The sequence below is a fragment of the Eleutherodactylus coqui genome, chromosome 5, assembly GCF_035609145.1.
Source record: "Eleutherodactylus coqui strain aEleCoq1 chromosome 5, aEleCoq1.hap1, whole genome shotgun sequence".
Lineage (NCBI taxonomy): Eukaryota > Metazoa > Chordata > Amphibia > Anura > Eleutherodactylidae > Eleutherodactylus > Eleutherodactylus coqui.
Window position 1 is genome coordinate 25221384 of NC_089841.1, and position 22146 is coordinate 25243529.

Here is a 22146-nt window from a genome sequence, read left to right on the forward strand (position 1 = left end):
GCCTGTCGGCACTGTCGGTTGACAAGCGGCTACGCTTATCTGTGATGATTCCCCCAGCCGCACTAAACACCCTCTCCGACAACACGCTAGCCGCAGGACAAGCAAGCACCTCCAGGGCATACAGCGCTAGTTCAGGCCACATGTCCAGCTTCGACACCCAGTAGTTGTAGGGGGCAGAGGCGTCACCAAGGATGGTCGTGCGATCCGCTACGTACTCCCTCACCATCCTTTTACAGTGCTCCCGCCGACTCAGCCGTGACTGGGGAGCGGTGACACAGTCTTGGTGGGGAGCCATAAAGCTGGCCAGGCCCTTAAAGACTGTTGCACTGCCTGGGATGTACATGCTGCTCGATCTACGCACATCCCCTGCTACCTTGCCCTCGGTACTGCGCCTTCTGCCACTAGCGCTGTCGGCTGGGAATTTTACCATCAGCTTGTCCGCAAGGGTCCTGTGGTATAGCAACACTCTCGAACCCCTTTCCTCTTCGGGAATCAGAGTGGGCAGGTTCTCCTTATACCGTGGATCGAGCAGTGTGTACACCCAGTAATCCGTAGTGGCCAGAATGCGTGCAACGCGAGGGTCACGAGAAAGGCATCCTAACATGAAGTCAGCCATGTGTGCCAGGGTACCTGTACGCAACACATGGCTGTCTTCACTAGGAAGATCACTTTCAGGATCCTCCTCCTCCTCCTCCTCCTCCTCAGGCCATACACGCTGAAAGGATGACAGGCAATCAGCCGGTGTACCGTCAGCAGCGGCCCAAGCTGTCTCTTCCCCCTCCTCCTCATCCTCCTCATGCTCCTCCTCCTCCTCCTGTACGCGCTGAGAAATAGACAGGAGGGTGCCCTGACTATCCAGCGGCATACTGTCTTCCCCCGCCCCCGTTTCCGAGCGCAAAGCAGCTGCCTTTATGGTTTGCAGGGAATTTCTCAAGATGCATAGCAGAGGAATGGTGACGCTAATGATTGTAGCATCGCCGCTCACCACCTGGGTAGACTCCTCAAAATTACCAAGGACATGGCAGATGTCTGCCAACCAGGCCCACTCTTCTGAAAGGAATTGAGGAGGCTGACTCCCACTGCGCCGCCCATGTTGGAGTTGGTATTCGACTATAGCTCTACGTTGTTCATAGAGCCTGGCCAACATGTGGAGCGTAGAGTTCCACCGTGTGGGCACGTCGCACAGCAGTCGGTGCACTGGCAGCTTAAAGTGATGTTGCAGGGTGCGCAGGGTGGCAGCGTCCGTGTGGGACTTGCGGAAATGTGCGCAGAGCCGGCGCGCCTTTACGAGCAGGTCTGACAAGCGTGGGTAGCTTTTCAGAAACCGCTGAACCACCAAATTAAAGACGTGGGCCAGGCATGGCACGTGCGTGAGGCTGCCAAGCTGCAGAGCCGCCACCAGGTTACGCCCGTTGTCACACACGACCATGCCCGGTTGGAGGCTCAGCGGCGCAAGCCAGCGGTCGGTCTGCTCTGTCAGACCCTGCAGCAGTTCGTGGGCCGTGTGCCTCTTATCGCCTAAGCTGAGTAGTTTCAGCACGGCCTGCTGACGCTTGCCCACCGCTGTGCTGCCACACCGCGCGACACCGACTGCTGGCGACATGCTGCTGCTAACACATCTTGATTGCGAGACAGAGGAGGAGGAGGAGGAGGGTGCTTTAGTGGAGGAAGCATACACCTCCGCAGATACCAGCACCGAGCTGGGGCCCGCAATTCTGGGGGTGGGTAGGACGTGAGCGGTCCCAGGCTCTGACTCTGTCCCAGCCTCCACTAAATTCACCCAATGTGCCATCAGGGAGATGTAGTGGCCCTGCCCGCCTGTGCTTGTCCACGTGTCCGTAGTTAAGTGGACCGTGGCAGTAACCGCGTTGGTGAGGGCGCGCACAATGTTGCGGGAGACGTGGTCGTGCAGGGCTGGGACGGCACATCGGGAAAAGTAGTGGCAACTGGGAACTGAGTAGCGCGGGGCCGCCGCCTCCATGATACTTTTGAAGGACTCAGTTTCCACAACCCTATACGGCAGCATCTCAAGGCTGATGAATTTTGCTATGCGGACGGTTAACGTTTGAGCGTGCGGGTGCGTGGCGGCGTACTTGCGCTTGCGCTCGAACACTTGCGCAAGCGACGGCTGAACGGTGCGCTGAACTACACTGCTGGATGGGGCCGAGGACAGCGGAGATGAGGGTGTGGGTGCAGGCCATGAGGCGGTAGTGCCTGTGTCCTGAGAGGGGGGTTGCATCTCAGTGGCAGGTTGGGGCACAGGGGGAGAGGCAGGGGTGCAAACCGGAGGCGGTGAACGGCCTTCGTCCCACCTTGTGGGGTGCTTGGCCATCATATGTCTGCGCATGGTGGTGGTGGTGAGGCTGTTGGTGTTGGCTCCCCGGCTGAGCTTTGCGCAACAAAGGTTGCACACCACTGTTCGTCGGTCGTCAGGCGTCTCTGTGAAAAACTGCCAGACCTTAGAGCACCTCGGCCTCTGCAGGGTGGCATGGCGCGAGGGGGCGCTTTGGGAAACACTTGGTGGATTATTCGGTCTGGCCCTGCCTCTACCCCTGACCCTGGCCACCGCACTGCCTCTTGCAACCTGCCCTGCTGATGCCCTTGACTCCCCCTCTGAAGACCTGTCCTCCTGAGTAAGCGTTGCACACCAGGTGGGGTCAGTCACCTCATCGTCCTGCTGCTCTTCCTCCGAATCCTCTGTGCGCTGCTCCCTTGGACTTACTGCCCTTACTACTACCTCACTGCAAGACAACTGTGTCTGATCGTCATCGTCCTCCTCACCCACAGAAAGTTGTTGAGACAGTTGGCGGAAGTCCCCAGCCTCTTCCCTCGGACCCCGGGAACTTTCGAATGGTTGGGCATCAGTGACGATAAACTCCTCTGGTGGGAGAGGAACCGCTGCTGCCCAATCTAAGCAGGGGCCCGAGAACAGTTCCTGGGAGTGTTCCCGCTCCTGAGCAGGTGTCATTGTAGTGGAGTGAGGAGGCTGGGAGGAAGGAGGAGCAGCAGACAGAGGATTCGGATTTGCAGCAGTGGACGGCGCAGAACTGCGTGTTGACGATAGGTTGCTCGAAGCACTTTCTGCCATCCAGGACAGGACCTGCTCACACTGCTCATTTTCTAATAACCGTCTCCCGCGTGGACCCATTAATTGGGCGATGAATGTGGGGACGCCAGAAACGTGCCTCTCTCCTAATCGCGCAGCAGTCGGCTGCAACACACCGGGATCAGGAGCTCGGCCTGTGCCCACACCCTGACTTGGCCCTCCGCGTCCTCGGCCGCGTCCACGTCCTCTAGGCCTACCCCTACCCCTCAGCATGCTGTATTACCAGTGATTTGATTTCACAGGCAGGAAATAAATTGGCGCAAGACTGCAGGCCAAATATAATTTTTTCCCTTTTTGGAAAACGAAAGGCCCCACTGCCTCTAGTGAATGAATAATCTAAGTTTAATAACTGTGCTGTGTCCCTGCTAATGTGTCACAGAACGTGAGGGTAGCAGAGTTATTATAACTCTGGCAGAGCAGGTATTTTTTTTCCCAATTAAGGAAAGCAAATGGCGAAGCCAGCAGTAAAGCGTAGCTGGGTGCGTATGATTTAGCAATGCTTTTCACGCAGCTCACACGTGTCCACCGCCCGTAAGGACGGACAGAGGCTGGACAAATAGATTTGTTTTCACTTGTTTTTCCACCAAAAGGCAGCACTGCGTATATTCAATGAACATGAGAAGTTTAATAACTGTGCTGTGTCCCTGCTAATGTGTCACAGAACGTGAGGGTAGCAGAGTTATTATAACTCTGGCAGAGCAGGTATTTTTTTTCCCAATTAAGGAAAGCAAATGGCGAAGCCAGCAGTAAAGCGTAGCTGGGTGCGTATGATTTAGCAATGCTTTTCACGCAGCTCACACGTGTCCACCGCCCGTAAGGACGGACAGAGGCTGGACAAATAGATTTGTTTTCACTTGTTTTTCCACCAAAAGGCAGCACTGCGTATATTCAATGAACATGAGAAGTTTAATAACTGTGCTGTGTCCCTGCTAATGTGTCACAGAACGTGAGGGTAGCAGAGTTATTATAACTCTGGCAGAGCAGGTATTTTTTTCCCAATTAAGGAAAGCAAATGGCGAAGCCAGCAGTAAAGCGTAGCTGGGTGCGTATGATTTAGCAATGCTTTTCACGCAGCTCACACGTGTCCACCGCCCGTAAGGACGGACAGAGGCTGGACAAATAGATTTGTTTTCACTTGTTTTTCCACCAAAAGGCAGCACTGCGTATATTCAATGAATAATAACTGTGTTGTGGCCCTGCCTATACAGTTCTTTCCCTGCAGTATCAATGGAGGGTGGAATGCTCTGCAGAGGCGATTTTGAGAAGCCCAAAAAAAATGCAGCACAGCTAACAGCAGCCTGGACAGTACTGCACACGGATAAATATGGCCCTAGAAAGGACCGTTGAGGTTCTTGAAGGCTACACTCACTCCTAACACTCTCCCTGCCTATGCAGCACTTCTGTCCCTAATGCCAGGTGCAACGCTCTGCAGAGCCGATTTTGAGAAAAAAAAATGCCACTGCTAACAGCAGCCAACACACAGCTATCAGTGGCCCTAATAAGGACCTTTGGGGGGTCTTGAAGCCTACACTAACTACCAATTCTTTCCCTACAGCAGCTCCGGTATAAACAGCACTGTCCCTCATCTAACTCACACCGCATCTGAGGCGAGCCGCGGGAGGGGCCGACTTTTATATTAGGCGAACACCTGATCTCGCCAGCCACTCACAGCAGGGGGGTGGTATAGGGCTTACCTTCTCTCTTTCACCAACAGGTATGTTTCATTCATCCATTGCTCCGCTCCATCTGAATTTGATTGCTCTGCCTTCCCTCCACTGAATCTGCTGTGATACCTTTAAATTTGTCATAATCTGTGCGCAATGGTATGTCCCATTGCTTCATATAAATTGAATTGACTCTATTTGTACTATACGTATTTTCGTCATCACCTCCCCCAAATAGTTTTCTCCCTGTCTCATCTTAGTGTTGCTGGACACAGTTTGTTTTTGTAAGAGGGCAATAAAGCGCCCCCCCCATCTTGTTCCTTAGCCATCTAAAGGTGGGGTCAGCTGGTTGACTAGTGAAATGTAACAAGCCACTCCCAGCTGAAGTCCTATAGCCAGAACTTTAAAGTCAGTTCTACCCTCCATGCCTCCCCTGAGGCAGCCTCCCCTGATGTGTCCAGCAACAAGTGTTGATGCTGTTGAATGATGCAGTTATACAGCGCAGTTGGACAGTGCAGGAGACAGGTAACATGCACAACTGCCCAAAGCCTGGAGGGAAATACTCTCCTCTTTGCACTAATCTCCTTCACTATCCTCTTTTCAAGCCTTCACACTTTCCTTCAACGTCCAGCCCCAACACACTCCATCCACATCAGCCCTTCCCTCCTCTCCTCACCTATGTATGGCTCCCATGCACTGTTCAACTTCCTAAGACGCCTTCAACCCCCTAATACTGCAAAGAAACACCTCAGCCACCCACACAAATCCCCTAGCCATGTGCTCACCCTTGCTACTCTGCTACTTCTAGCTGCAGGGGACATCTCCCCCAACCCAGGCCCACCCCGTACTGTTCTCTACCAAAATGCCCCCCCTGCCCCATTCAAATGCGCCCTATGGAACTCCCAATCTGCGTGTAACAAACTCCCAACTATCCATGACCTTTTCACCAGTAAACACTTGAACTTGCTCGCCCTCACGGAAACCTGGATACAGCAGTCCGATTCTACCTCCCCCGCTGCATTGTCCTATGATGGCCTGCAGTTCTCCCACACCCCCAGATCGGATGACAGACGCGGTGGAGGAGTAGGCATCATCCTCTCCCCAAACTGTACCTTCCAGGTCATTCCCTCAGCTCCCTCGCTTACTTTTCACTCCTTCGAAGTCCACACCCTGCGACTCTTCCGCCCACTGCCTCTGCGTGTCGCAGTTATTTACCGCCCCCCAGGTCCTACCCGCCTGTTTCTAGACCACTTTGCTGCCTGGCTCCCCCACTTCCTATCCTGTGAAATGCCAACCCTCATCCTTGGTGATTTCAACATTCCTGCTAACGACTCTAGCTCCTCATCTGCCTCCCGGCTCTTAACACTTACCTCCTCCCTTGGCCTATCGCTAATCTCTGACTCCCCCACTCATAGAGATGGTAACACTCTCGATTTAGTTTTCCTCCGTCTCTGCTCTGCTTCTCACTTTACTAACTCCCCACTTCCACTCTCGGATCACAACCTTCTCTCTTTCTCCATCAGGCACCCTAGCATCTCTCCTGACCCTCCTATCTATCGCACCTCTAGGAACCTCCAGTCTGTCCGCACTAAACAGTTCGCCGAAGCTATTCAGTCCTCCCTATCGCCCATCTCTCGCCTCCCCTGCCCTAACCTGGCAGCCGAATACTACCACACCACCCTCAGCCGTGCCTTGGATGAAGTGGCACCGCCCGTGACGCGAGCTGTCAAACGCAGACCACGGCAACCCTGGCTCACGTCCCAAACACGCTTCATCCGGCGGTGCTCTAGGTGCGCCGAGCGGCTGTGGAGAAAGTCAAAGCTGCCAGCAGACTTCCTCCACTTCAAATTCATGCTTAAAATGTATAACCTAGCCCTTCACCATGCCAAACAAGTTTATTTCACCTCCCTTGTCTCCTCACTATCCCACAACCCCAAACAACTCTTTGAGACCTTTCACTCCCTCCTCAGCCCCAAGGAACAGGCCCCTGCGACAGACCTGACTGCTGGAGAGCTAGCTGCCTATTTCAAAGAAAAAATTGACCACATTCGAAAAGAAATCTCTGAAAGCTGCGTGGTTAGCCCTGATCCCAGCTTCATCAGCACTGCACCCAGCACCTACTCACTATCTACGTTAGAACCAACGACAGAGGAAGAAGTCTCCAGGCTCCTTTCCACTGCCCGCCCTACCACCTGCGCCAGCGACCCTCTCCCCTCTCACCTCCTCCGCTCCCTTTCCCCAGCTCTCATTACTCACCTTACCACAATCTGCAACCTCTCCCTAACCTCTGGCACTTTTCCCTCCTCATTCAAACACTCCATTATATCCCCTCTGCTTAAAAAACCAACCCTGGACCCGACTAATGCTGCTAACTACCGACCCGTCTCAAACCTCCCCTTTATCTCCAAATTACTGGAACGCCTGGTCTACTCCCGGCTTACTCGCTTTCTCTCTGACAACTCACTCCTCGACCCCCTCCAGTCTGGTTTCCGCTCTCTACACTCGACCGAAACTGCCCTTACAAAAGTAACAAATGACCTGATGACTGCAAAGTCGAGAGGTGATTACTCTCTACTAATCCTCCTTGACCTGTCTGCTGCATTTGACACGGTCGACCATAATCTCCTTCTCACTATGCTCCACTCTATTGGTCTAAAGGATACTGCTCTCTCCTGGTTCTCCTCCTACCTCTCTGACCGCTCTTTCAGTGTTTCCTTTGCTGGTTCTATCTCTGCTCCACTTCCTCTCGCTGTCGGGGTACCCCAGGGCTCGGTCCTTGGTCCCCTTCTTTTCTCTATCTATACTGCCCCAATTGGACAAACCATCCACAGATTCGGCCTCCAATACCATCTCTATGCTGACGACACCCAACTATACACCTCCTCTCGTGAAATCTCTGGACCATTCCTCCAAAATATCACCGACTGTCTGTCTGCTGTCTCTAACACTATGTCCTCCCTTTTTCTCAAACTAAACCTCTCTAAAACTGACCTCCTTGTCTTTCCACCTTCTAACCGACCTCCCCTCAACATCTCCATTCCAGTGTCTGGCACCATCATAACCCCCCGATGGCATGCCCGATGCCTTGGCGTCACACTGGACTCTGACCTCTCCTTTGCCCCCCATATCCAATCTCTGGCCCAAACATGCCACATGCACCTCAGAAATATTGCTAAAATACGTCCGTTCCTAACCACGGACACGCTAAAGACGCTCGTGGTTGCGCTCATCCACTCCCGGCTTGACTACTGCAACTCGCTACTCATTGGCCTCCCCCGCACTAGACTCGCTCCGCTCCAATCCATACTAAATGCAGCAGCTAGACTCATTTTTCTATCCAGTCGTTATCCAGACGCCTCTGCATTATGCCAGTCGCTGCATTGGCTGCCCATCCACTGCAGAACTAAATTTAAACTCCTCTACCTCACTCACAAAGCTCTGCATGGCGCTGCACCACCATACATCGCCTCCCTACTGTCAGTACACCACCCAGCCCGCTCACTCCGATCGGCTAACACCCTCAGACTAAACACCCCTGTAATACGAACCTCTCATGCTCGCCTACAGGACTTCACTAGAGCAGCACCCATCCTCTGGAATGCTCTACCCCAAGGCATCCGGACAATTCCCGATGCACGAAATTTCAGACGTGCCTTAAAAACGCACCTCTTCAGGGAAGCATACCAAATCTCCTGACCTAGTCCCCTGCCCCTCACCATGGTGCTCCACCCTGTTTGCCTTCTGATAAATGATCTGTACATAATATTTCCTATTGCCTGTGTTCCCCACCCCCTGCACCTCCTGTACCACCCTCAACCCATTTGTGTCTAACCCAATGTACCTTATATTGTAATTGTTGTATTGTTTTGCATTTATCCATGCCTGAAAGCGCTGCGGAATAAGTTGGCGCTATACAAATAAAGATTATTATTATTATTATTATAAACGTTGCAGGGGGAAGTTGTAATGCCTTCCCTGTCTTTCAATTGGCCAGAAAAGCGCGCTAACGTCTCAGGGAAGGAAGTGAAAGTAACCAGAACACCGCATGGTGTTCGTTACGAATAACGAACATCCCGAACACCCTAATATTCGCATGAATATCAAGCTCGGACGAACGCGTTCGCTCATCTCTAGTCCCAACTCGATTATTCAATTCTATGCACAAAAGAATTAGCGTCAAATTTTACGTACGGAATGTAATTTTCTCACTTTCCAGTGTCATAGAAACGTGAAATTTGGCACGAGCATTATGTCATAAATGGGAAAAGCTAATGTTTCCAAACTCAACTATTCAATTCTTAGCGCAAAAGAATTAGCGTCCACATTTTGCATACAGAATTTAATTCTCCAACTTTCCGATGTCGTAAAAACATGAAATTTGGCAAAAGCATTAATTATGTCATAAATAGAAAAAACTAATGGGTCCCAACTCGATTATTTAATTCTAGCGCAAAAGAATTAGCGTCCAAATTTTACGTACGGGATCTAATTCTCTCACTTCCCGATATCGTAGAAACATGAAATTTGGCATGAGCATTGATATGGTCATAAATAGGAAAAATTAATAGGTCCCAACTTGATTATTCAATTCTATGCGCAAAAGAATTAGCGTCCAAATTTTACGTACGGAATGTAATTTTCTCACTTTCCGGTGTCATAGAAATGTGAAATTTGGCACGAGCATTGATTATGCCATAAATAGGAAAAGCTAATGGGTCCCAACTCGATTATTCAATCCTATGCACAAAAGAATTAGCGTCAAATTTTACGTACGGAATGTAATTTTCTCACTTTCCAGTGTCATAGAAACGTGAAATTTGGCACGAGCATTGATTATGTCATAAATAGGAAAAGCTAATGGTTCCCAACTCGACTATTCGATTCTTAGCGCAAAAGAATTAGCGTCCACATTTTGCGTACAGAATTTAATTCTCCAACTTCCCGATGTCGTAGAAACATGAAATTTGGCAAAAGCATTGATTATGTCATAAATGAGAAAAACTAATGGGTCCCAACTCGATTATTCAATTCTAGCGCAAAAGAATTAGCATCCAAATTTTACGTACGGGATCTAATTCTCTCACTTCCTGATGTCGTAGAAACATGAAATTTGGCATGAGCATTGATAATGTCATAAATAGGAAAAGTTAATAGATCCCAACTCGATTATTCAATTCTAAGCGCAAAAGAATTAGCGTCCAAATTTTATGTACGGAATCTAATTCTCTCACTTCCAGGTGTCATAGAAACTTGAAATTTGGTACGGGCATTGATTGTGTCATAAATAGGAAAAGTTAATGGGTCCCAACTCGATTATTCAATTCTATGCGCAAAAGAATTAGCGTCCAAATTTTACATAAGTAATCTAATTTTCTTACTTGAAATTTAGCACGGGCATTGATTATTATGTCATACAAGGGAAAAGTTAATGGGTCCCAACTCGATTATTCAATTCTAAGCGCAAAAGAATTAGCGTCCAAATTTTATGTACAGAATCTAATTTTCTCACTTCCCGATGTCAGAGAAACTTAAAATTTGGCATGAGCATTGATTATGTCATAAATAGGAAAAGTTAATGGGTCTCGACTCGATTGTTCAATTCTAATCGCAAAAGAATTAGCGTCCACATTTTACGTACGAAATCTAATTCTCTCACTTGTTGGTGTAATAGAAACTTGAAATTTGGCACGGGCATTGATTGTGTCATAAATATGAATAGTTAATGGGTTCCAACTCGATTATTTAATTCTAAGCACAAAAGAATTAGCGTCCAAATTTTACGTACATAATCTAAATCTCTCACTTCCCAATGTCATAGAAACATGAAATTTGCCATAAACATTGAATATGTCATAAATAGGAAAAGCTAATGGGTCCCAACTCGATTATTCAATTCTAAGTGCAAAAGAATTAGCGTCCAAATTTTACATATGGAATCTAATTCTCTCACTTCCTGATGTCATTTTATATAAAGGAAACGTCGCATGGTTACCGCCCGTGGTGTTTCCTGGGTAACGCAGAGAACTATGCAAAATGGTGAACATATGTTTTTCCTCGGTATCTCTAAAGTAACCCACGACTTCATAAGATTTTCTGTGTGAACACCAGATAAACACTAGTACCAAATTAACTCGGGCGAAGCCGGGTATATCAGCTAGTACATAATATTAGTCTGTTTACCAAATCACAATCTATATATATAAAACTGAATGTATGCGTGTCTATCTGTCTGTGTGTCTGTCTGTTTGTCCTTTATGCGCTACTACAGCTTTCATCCGATCGCCATGAAACTTTGGGAAGTTGTTGAGTACATTCCTGGGAAGATTACTGACATAGTAGATCTATCCTATGATAAATAGCGCGCGTGCATCGTCGACAGTTACGCCCCCCCCCCCACGTAGATCGTTTGATTTCCATCATTGCCACTAATTCTCTCACTTCCCGATATCGTAGAAACATGAAATTTGGCACGAGCATTGATTATGTCATAAATAGGAAAAGCTAATGCGTCCCAACTCGATTATTCAATTTTAAGCGCCAAAGAATTAGCGTCCAAATTTTACGTACGGAATCTAATTCTCTCACTTTCCGATGTCATAAAAACTTGAAATTTGGCACGAGCATTGATTATGTCATAAATAGGAAACGCTAATGGGTCCCAACTCGATTATTCAATTCTAAACGCAAAAGAATTAGCGTCCAAATTTTATGTACGGAATCTAATTCTCTCACTTCCCAATGTCATTAAAACTTGAAATTTGGCACGAGCATTGATTATGTCATAAATAGGAAACGCTAATGGGTCCCAACTCGATTATTCAATTCTAAGCGCAAAAGAATTAGCATCCAAATTTTACGTACGGAATCTAATTCTCTCACTTCCTGATGTCATCTATATATATATATATATATATATATATATATATATATATATGAATGTATGTCTGTCTGTCTGTCCTTTATGCAGTACTACACCATTCATCCAATCGCCATGAAACTTTGGGAAGTTGTTGAGTACACTCCTGGGAAGATTACTGGCATAGTACAACTATCCTACGATAGGTGGCGCGAGTGCGAGCATGGTCAACAGTTATGCCCCACAGACAAAGATCATTTGCGTTCTATTTCAAGCATGAAAGCAAAAGGGATTACAAGAAAGCGTGTTCAACTACAAAATGATGCATCCACCGAACGTTTCGCAAGACAATTGCTGGATATTGAGAATGCTGAGGTAAAATGAAAGCTGTGCTGTGATTGGTTGCTATTTCTTATACTGCTGAGGTAACATGAAAGCTGTGCTGTGATTGGTTGATACTTCTTGTACTATTGAGGTTACATGAAAGCTGTGCTGTGATTGCTTGCTACTTCTTATACTACTGAGGTTACATGAAAGCTGTGCTGTGATTGGTTGCTATATATTATACCGCTGAGGTAAAATGAATGCTGCGCTGTGATTGGTTGCTATTTTTTATATTGCTGAGGCAGAATAAAAGTTGCGCTGTGATTGGCTGTTATTTCTCTTACTGCTGAGGTAACATGAAAGCTGTGCTGTGATTGGTTGCTATATATTATACTCCTGAGGTAACATGAAAGCTGCGCTGTGATTGGGTGTTATATATTATAAAGCTGAGGTAACATGTAAGCTGCGCTGTGATTGGTTGTTATGTAGATATATACCTACCTTTGAGGCTGGAGCTGCTGCCGGACTTGTTGTTTATTTGGTTCCCTTACCACCCTCTTTAGCCGGAATCCAGTGATAAGCACTAGGATTCTGAGCCTAGACAATTAGTATAGGGCATTTATCAGTACCTTTACTTGGTGGGGTGTGATATTAATTAGGGATCCTATAGTCACGGTACAGAAAATTATTCAGGTTGAGGAAATAGAATTCTTTACTATTAGAGACATATCTGTGTCTCATCCCTCACTAGTACTGTGTACGATCTGGAAGTATACCATCTGGGCAATTGGCATGTAGACGTTTTCATCAACCAACGTCTGCAAGCCTTTAAAGCCCCTTCTTTTTATCTATTTGTCTAAACAGATGGTCATTATTCTACTGAGCAGATTTCTCCTCTTGGCAGATGCCCAATTACTCACGGCGATTACGTCAAGAGTTGGAGTTGTATTCTGCCTTTACACACTCAACGTGTAAAATTTTACACTTGATTGTCTGATCCTGTACATATCCAGTTCTATCTATATAGTGATGGCTCCTGAGGAATCGCGAAGGCGATAGAAACGCGTCGAGCTGAATATCGTATAAATCTAAGAATCTGGATAGGAAATCAGTTTTTTTGCTGAAATTTATTGTGGTCATGCAACAAGGATTATAGAATTAGTATGCACTACCGTATAATGAAGCCAAGACAAGTGAATTGACACTGGTCAGGCCATAACGACTATCGTCCACCAGTGATAGCATTCACTGTAAGATACTTATCTTAGGCTGACAGTGTGTTCGGTTCTGTGTGTGATTATACAGACCTTTTGTTCATACATACGATAGTGCATAAAGGTTAATGAATCATCTGGACACAAACTATTACGGAAATTTTGTTTTGTCTCTTATAAGGCCCTCTTTTCTTGCATATTATTTTATATAAGGAGAATTAAAAGTTAAGTTTTAATATATTAAAGGATTTCAGTCTGTGAAAACAAGTAATAAGCCTACTGATCCCCCTGCACCTGTGCTTCTAGATATATAAAAATGAATGTATGTATGTCTGTCTGTCTTCGCAGCAACGCACGACGGTTAAGCTAATAACTATATAAACTAACAGATACAGCGATTCTTCACGAACCCCCGAGCACATAATCTGTTCGATACTTTGATATTTTTACTCTCCACTGATAATTTGTACTTTTTTGTGCATCTCTTTTCCTTTCTCCCATTTCTTTTACTCTATTTACTCTCCTATCTTAATTATTGTACCTTACCCAACTGTTTGGGAGGAAGGGGCTGTGTCCCTGAAATGCATCATTACTGTCTGTTTTAGTTAAATCAATAAAGAAAAATCAAGGTAATTCTGTTGTTTCAAAAATGTTCTTGGTGAAAAGAGTAACGCCGTAAGTCCACAAATATTAATTTTCTGCAAGTTGTCACCATAAGCATGCTTGGAATCTAGCAGTATGTCTCTGTTTCCTGACACATTAAAGGGGTTAATCCTTCCTCTCAGGGAGGTGATTGGCACAGAAAACCTTTCCTACATGAGTCTTACTGGATTACGGAGATGTGCGCCCGGGTTCTGTTATGCCTGAAGTCTAAGTAAGATCTTATGCATTCCTGTTGGCAGTATCTACCAGATTTGTAAATGTTTGCACCCTAATATGGACTATTATGTCGCAGCAGATTTCCCAAGTTGTCACTTATGTATGATACTCTTGGCTCTCCTGAAATCTGGTGTGTTCAGAGCTCATCTGAGTGTGAAACATGTGGAGGATTTGCTTTATCGGGCTGTGCGCCCCAAGTTGTATAGTCCTGTATAAATAAAGTCTGATATGTTACACTGAAGTTGTAGAACCTTTCCCATGTGATCACAGCTGTATATTACTGTGTGCGACTCTTCCTAGTATATGACCCTATAGCGATGAGATGGAGGGGAGACGCCCTTGCTGGGCTCAGTGGTGGAAACATCATCTAAAAGGAAGAAGAAAGATCGGCCCAAATACAAACATGTAAGTTATACAAGTAAACTTTTATCAACAGTTAGAAACAAGTTTAGAGACGCAGTTATATGTATCAGTGTGAAATATTCTATGTACACAGCTGATATAAAGGTGGGTTATCTGGATGCTAATTTGTTTCTGACTAACAGCTCATCATCGGTAAATACATACATATCTTATTCATCACTTAGTGCTCTAAATTACTTCCCTTTTTTTGTATGACATGTGACTACTTTTTTTTTAACCTTTTTTTTGTATGGTTTGACAAAACAGGTTTAAAAAGATGTCTTCCCTCCTATGTGAGTTTTTTGATGTCGCAGTAAACATAATTTCCATGTAAAACATTTCCCACATTCTGAACAAGAAAATGGCTTCTCTCCTGTGTGAATTCTTTGATGTCGCAAGAGATGTGATTTCTCTGTAAAACATTTCCCACATTCTGAACATCCAAATGGCTTCTCTCCGGTATGAGTTCGCTGGTGTTTAATAAGGGCTGATTTCTGTGTAAAACATTTCCCACATTCTGAACATCCAAACGGCTTCTCTCCAGTATGAGTTCGCTGGTGTTTAACAAGGTTTTTTTTCATTGTAAAACATTTCCCACATTCTGAACAAGAAAATGGCTTCTCTCCTGTGTGAATTATTTGATGTCGCAAGAGATATGATTTTGCTGCAAAATATTTCCCACATTCTGAACATCCAAACGTCTTCTCTCCAGTATGAGTTCGCTGGTGTTTAACAAGGTTTTTTTTCATTGTAAAACATTTCCCACATTCTGAACAAGAAAATGGCTTCTCTCCTGTGTGAATTATTTGATGTTGCAAGAGATATGATTTTCCTGTAAAACATTTCCCGCATTCAGAACATCCAAACGGCTTCTCTCCAGTATGAGTTCGCTGGTGTTTAACAAGGTCTTTTTTCATTGTAAAACATTTCCCACATTCTGAACAAGAAAATGGCTTTTCTCCTGTGTGAATTTTCTGGTGTTTAACAAGGTCTGATTTCTGTGTAAAACATTATCCCACATTCTGAACAAGAAAATGGCTTTTCTCCTGTGTAAATTCTCTTATGTGTAACAAGGTATTTTTTCATTGTAAAACATTTCCCACATTCTGAACAAGAAAATGGCTTTTCTCCTGTGTGAATTCTCTTATGTGTAACAAGGTCTTTTTTCATTGTAAAACATTTCCCACATTCTGAACAAGAAAATGGCTTTTCTCCTGTGTGAATTCTCTTATGTTTAACAAGGGCTGATTTTCCTATAAAACATTTCCCACATTCTGAACATCCAAACGGCTTCTCTCCAGTATGAGTTCGCTGGTGTGTAACAAGGACTGATTTCGCTGCAAAACATTTCCCACATTCTGAACAAGAAAATGGCTTCTCTCCTGTGTGAATTCTCTTATGTGTAACAAGGCCTGATTTCTGTGTAAAACATTTCCCACATTCTGAACAAGAAAATGGCTTCTCTCCTGTGTGACTTTTCTGGTGTGTATCAAGGGCTGATTTCGCTGCAAAACATTTCTCACATTTTGAACATGAAAATGGCTTCTCTCCTGTGTGAGTTCTCTGATGATTAACAAGGTCTGATTTCGCTGCAAAACATTTCTCACATTCTGAACAAGAAAATGGCTTCCCTTCTGTGTGAAATTCTTGATGTCGCAGGAAATGTATTTTGTGAGCAAAACATTTCCCACATTCTGAACATAAATCCGGCTTCTCCCCTGTGTTAGCTCCATGATCTTCTCCCCTCCTGTGACATCTATTCTGCTCATCAGTCTGTGATGAATCAGAAGATAGGACCTGTATAAGAGGATCCGATGATGGATCTTTGCTATGAAGGGCTGAGGAGATATCTGGGATAATGGCAGGTTCTTCATATGTATCTTGTGTGATACCGCAATCCTCTGCTTTACAATCTGCAGATATCAGACGTCCCTCTGAGCTCCCGGTACCGTCATCTGCCAAGAATAAAGCCGATTATTCTTTAATACTATAGACTTTAAAAATGATCTTGATATTTTATAACATTTCTATACAAATAACAAGTCATGTAGAAAAAGGTAATCATCATCAATGGGTGCTTTTACACAGGCTGACAGCTGCTAGAGCTATCACTGAGAAGAGCCATTATGGATAACTGTCTGCCCATGTAAACACGGATCCTGACAGAGAAACTGAGTGAGAATCGCTCAACTTTCAAAGTCACTTGGTTTGCAGCTCACTTAAAGACCAAGTGATTGTCAGTGAAGAACAAATCATCAAAAACTACAGATGTGAATTGGGACTTAAAAGTAGCTAATTCTGGTTTCCATCAATATAGGGGATCTGGGGATCTGATAAGGGTCATGAAGAGTAATTTGCAGAGTCCTCCACAAGACCCGGGCTCCTGTCCTCGGTAGCTACAGGAATAGTATATTCCATACAGATGGAGTTCGGCCATTTCTGCACCAACATCAGTTTCTGTTTTTCCATAAAGAAATCTCCCATGAAGCCGGATGTCAGTAACACACGGTGTGCAGCAAATATAGAACTGCTCATCTGTAAAGCAGCTTAGTGCATTCAATAATGCGATATGCTGTCACATCAGATCGGGGCAGGGAGGCATGTTCCTTCCAGGCCGAGGTTTACGGTCACCATGTTTGCCGCCGCTCTCAAAGGTACGGGGACTCCTGCAAGTACTAGTGCTGACAGTCTTACTCACGGTACTGTCATGTCCCGCTCTCTCATAGGCTGACAGAGTGACCTCCCTCCACGGCTCCAGTGTTCACTGTAGTTTGACTGACCGCACAGGGGGGAAAAGAAGTGAGGTCACGTTGTGAGCCGGAGAGAGCGAGCGCACAACGGAGGATAATGGGGCAATGGAACATGGGGTCTGTTTGGGGGACATTGGAGGATGATGGAGCTGATACCTTTTGGTGTTTAAAGTTTATTCTGAGTCCCATAAGACTCTAGTTATGCCACTGATTGGGAGCATAGGAGGTCACAATACTAACAGAGGCCACAGAGTGGGGGTCATATTATTGATTGAAGCCTTAGAGCGAGTCACATTACTAATTGAGGCCATGCCAGGGGGCAATATTACATAAAGTAAGACCACAATAGGCATATTATTGGATGCAAAGGGAGGGGGAGGGGCACTGAACTATCAACTAGTGGTTGCAGCAGCAGCAGCTTAATGGGAAGAGGGAGGAGAAGTAAGTTTTGTTGCAAGAAAACAGGAAAAAAATAATATATTACATACTTTTTAATTTATTCCGGGGGGGGGGGGGGGGGTCTGAGATTTGCTCTAGGTCCCCAAGGGTTCTTTGTATGCCCCTGCTTCTTCCTGCAGCCTATATACTTCATAGTTCCCTGTCGTGCCGCAAGTTCGGGTCTGTAGACCTGCAGTCAGGCTGCGATACATCTGTAAACTGTGCCCTTAATGCGCTCATCTGAAACTGGTCATAAAGGGGAAATACAGTTCCTGGTTCTGTTTACATGTACACAGCTTGGCTCAGTTGCTGTATTTACGTACCAAGCTTGGTTCTGGTATTGTATGTATGTACATCACCAAGCTTGGTTTTGGTGTTGTAATTATGTTATGACCTTGGTTCTGGTATTGTATTTATGTATTAGGCCGCCTGCAGACGAGCGGAAATCCCGCCGCGGGATTTCCCGCGGAATTTCCGCCGCTGAAAGTCTGCATAGGAGTGCATTACAATACGCACTCCTATGCAGACGGCCGCGGTTTGGCCGCGCGAAATCTCGCGCGGCAAACAAACCGTGGCATGTTCTAATTTTGTGCGGAGCACGCACTCACCTGGCCGCCGGCTCCGGTCTGCGCATGCGCCGGCTGCGCGGCAGCCGGCACATCAAAGAGCCGGGGCCGCCAGGCGCGGGTGAGTACGCGCTCGCCCCTGCAGGCTCTGGGGTCGGATCGCGCGGCGAGATTTCTCGCTGCCGCATCCGACCCGCTCGTCTGCAGGCGGCCTTAAGGTTGGTTCTGGGGCTCTGTTTCCTGTTAAAAAAATAAACATGGATGAAAGGACACATTGTGGCCGGTCACACACAACCAGACCGTGCCCACCGACTGCAGCCAGTCGCCATGTAATTATGCCAGGTTTTTGTGTGGCCAACTGCGCCGAGTGTTTCCACCCTGCGGGTTGCTTCACACGAGCGTGTTTTTGTGCGCACATCAGTGCGTGACTACGTACGTGCAAAAACACTCGTGAATGCAGGTCCATGCATTGTTTTCAGTGGAGCTGCGACTGCTGCCGGCACCCCTGCATTCTTTTTCAGGGAAGGGCTTTACACATTAGCCCCTCCCTGAAAAAGAAAACCTTTAGTGTAAAAAAATAAGAACTATACCTACCTATCTGCGGCTGCCGTGACCCCCACAAGGATGAAGAACACATCTGCTGCATGCGGCAGATTTTTCCTTCATCCCTCTAGTAAAAATAATTCTCCGCTGCTACATCGTCCACATCTGTGACAGATGCAGCAGAGGAATTCTTCAATTCTCTACCGCAGCTGTCACACTTCATTCGGATTTTTAGGGAAGGGCTTATATTTAAAGCCCTTCCCTGAAATCAATTGACGGGGTGCCGGCAGCAGAATCTTCTAACGCAGCAGTCATGTGTAATCACTGACTTGGCGATCACTGACTTGGCTCAGGACATATTGATATCTTTATTGACAGGCAGGCAGCAGCCAGCGGTCAGCGGGGGCCTCTGTAACCATTTATCCTGCCCTGATGGCGGTCCGGCCATTAGACTCTTCCTGATTCTGAACAAACTCTTTGGAGCCATTAGAAAACACATCTGTAAGCCGTTACTTTATCTCCAACCCCCTTATAATCGGCTCAGACGTTATATTAGGATGAAACTACTCGGAATCTGTTTCCCAATTGTGCCCATTTATGGCAACTGGAAGAGTATTACGTTGAGATCACACACTGCGGGATTGTATAATCTACAGTACAATGTAAGGGAGTGGGATTCTAAGGAACCGCATTCACTCCCAGCTGAGAGATAAGATGTGACACCGGAAATATGATTTATCTGGTCGGCCATATTCAGATGGCTGAGTGAGAGTTGTGCTGAGAACTTGCATTGGACATCACATGGGAACATACGGACTGTGTGCTGCCCCATGCTGGCAGGCAGTAGACATTGCATGTCTGATTCTGGTCCGTGAATCAAACCAGAATAGGACATGCTGTGAACCACATAAAAAACACATTCATGTTAATAGTCTAATTGGCTATAAAGGATCTAAGTGCGGTCTATGAAATAGATGGATAGAAGTCAGATGGGAAACAGTGGCTGTCTGAGTGGGATCTTCATGATGATCAGCACCTCGGTGTCTTCCTGCCAAGTCTCTGGTGAGCGACATCCCTGACATCCAGCACTGGACTTACATCCTCTAAAGAATCCTCTGTTCTTTGGGTCTATGTCTCCACATTCTGGATTCTGTTATCGGGGTCTTTGCCTCCATCTTCAGTATTGTGTTAGCACACAGCAGCTTGATGAGTCTAATAGGAATTAATGGTTCCTTAAATCTCTTTTACATGGCCCAGACATCCCTGAGCGGACATACTAGTGACACTCGCTTTTCAGCTTTACCTCCCTCCATATTACCGAGGAGATGACCAGCCGGCCTATGTACATCAGCCATCATACTAAAGATCATTCGTCCTCATAGCAGCGATTCTTGGCCCATGTAAAACTAAAAGTAAACCAGCAGCGACCGACCTGCCTACTGATCAGCGCTGGTTACATCAGATCTAGAGTTGGTCAGTGTAAAAGGACCCTTAGTACCGGAGCTGGAAAACCATTTTTCCCTCATCAGTATAGACATCATATAATGAATAGTAGTTCCCGCTCACATAGGTGTGTTTCATGTCCGTGCCGTAAATGCCCATCCTGTGTTATCACCTATAACGGTATCACATGTCATCCATATATAGTTTATACTCCAGCTGAATGGGAAGATACATCAGGCCTAAATCAATCATTCCCCTGAAGATCGGGGGCCGGAGGGGACTTGGAGCCTAGTGACCGGTCTGAAGCCGCAGCCTGGGTTTTTGCTGCCCAGTCAACCAGCCTAGAGGCCGTGTCCACGGCTTGTCCTGTGAGCCCACCGGACAAACGGCAAGCTCAGACACACCAGCAGAGGGCAGCACAGCACAGGTGGAGCTCAGCTGCAGTGTTCAATCACCATGCCTGAGGGGGTGAGTGTTGCCGATTCCCCACCGCTCCCACCTAAGCCCAACACAGAAATAAAGCAAAAGGATAGGGAGAAAAGAGCTGAAGAGAAGGAAAGGGGGGAAAGAAAAAGGAGGCAGGTCAAAAACTGACCTCAGAAGCAGTCAGCCCGTCCCCCGCTCCAGACCAAGGGGACTGTCAGACACATCACAATATCTCCTTCCAAGACACTGCTATCATCTAGTGGCGAAACATGAAACTGCATCTCCATTCAACATCCCCCCATAGCACTGATGACATCTAGTGGCAGATCTCGATACTGCATTCACAAATCCTTTCTACCGGGATGCTGCCGCCACCTAGTGGCAGGCTCTGATAGTACATATATATTCTACAGTTCATGCACAGCGATTTTTGCAAAGAACCACAACCAGCGGAATCTGCTCAGGCCCCCGTACTGCTGGCCAATTCAATTTCCTATTTCTAGTTATATGCAGCAGACCCACTAGGACCCCCACTAAGCTGGAAGGCCACATACACGGGCACGATGTTTCTTCTTCACTCGTGACCTGTGCTCCACCCCCATCCTGGATATTTCATTGAGAGCCGGATTGAAGTCTGTCATTAAGACAAAGAAAAACAGCAAACAGAATAAATCATGACCTTTTACATCCCAGAGCATACTCCCAGAACTATTCTCAAGCCCCCGACCCAGCCCATCCGAACTGGAGAGGTCACAGGTTCAGACTCCACATATGGACAACCCAACATCTCCACCGCTAGGAGACCTATCTGTCCTCCCACTATCAACATCAGAAGACTCCGTTACGGCTAGTGATGAGCGAGCATACTCGCTAAGGGCAATTGCTCAAGCGAGCATTGCACTTAGCGAGTACCTGTCCGCTCGAGAGACAAGGTTCGGGTGCCGGCAGCGAGCAGGGAGCTGCGGGGGAGAGCGGGGAGGAACGGAGGGGAGATCTCTCCCCCGCTCCCCTTCCCCCTCCCCCCGCTGACTGCCGCAACTCACAGCTCCCCCGCGCCTGCACCCGAACCTTTTCTCTCGAGCGGGGAGATACTCGCTAAGGGCAATGCTCGCTCGAGCAATTGCCCTTAGCGAGTATACTCGCTCATCTCTAGTTACAGCGCTTTTTCTTCGCATTCAACATCTCTTTAAAGCAGAATTACCATCTACACTATGCGATATCAACGGCCAGATACATGATCTAGGACAACGTACTACGGATCTGAAACACAAGACAGTTGACATAGTAGATGCCCTGGATGAGGAACGAGCTGGGGGTGAAGATTACTGTGAGCAGATAGAAGCTTTAGAATTGAAATGTGAGGATCTGGAAGACTGAAGTAGACGGGCCAATATCCGAATCAGAGGTATGCCAGAGGCTATCACTAACATCCATGAAGTTGCAACTAATTTGTTCTCTGCGCTGCTAACACAAGTCTCTTAAAGGGGTTCAGACACGAATAATGTTTTTATGCTTTAGCAGCCATTGTTCCCTGG

At 46.6% G+C, this 22146-nt stretch overlaps 2 protein-coding genes across 3 annotated transcripts in view; both read right to left on the reverse strand.

Moving 5' to 3' along the window:
• Positions 1-22146, reverse strand: part of LOC136627324 (zinc finger protein 585A-like) — a 525937-nt gene that overhangs the window by 65004 nt on the left and 438787 nt on the right. The window lies entirely within an intron of this gene.
• LOC136627337 (oocyte zinc finger protein XlCOF22-like) lies at positions 14450-15486 on the reverse strand. The gene has a single exon (XM_066602352.1). The coding sequence runs from the start codon at positions 15360-15362 to the stop codon at positions 14715-14717; it is 648 nt and encodes a 215-aa protein (XP_066458449.1). The 5' UTR covers positions 15363-15486; the 3' UTR covers positions 14450-14714.

What these genes read in the sequence shown, in the direction of transcription:
- LOC136627337 (XM_066602352.1), bottom strand. Translation starts at nt 15,362, where the DNA reads ATGAAAAAAGACCTTGTTAAACACCAGCGAACTCATACTGGAGAGAAG.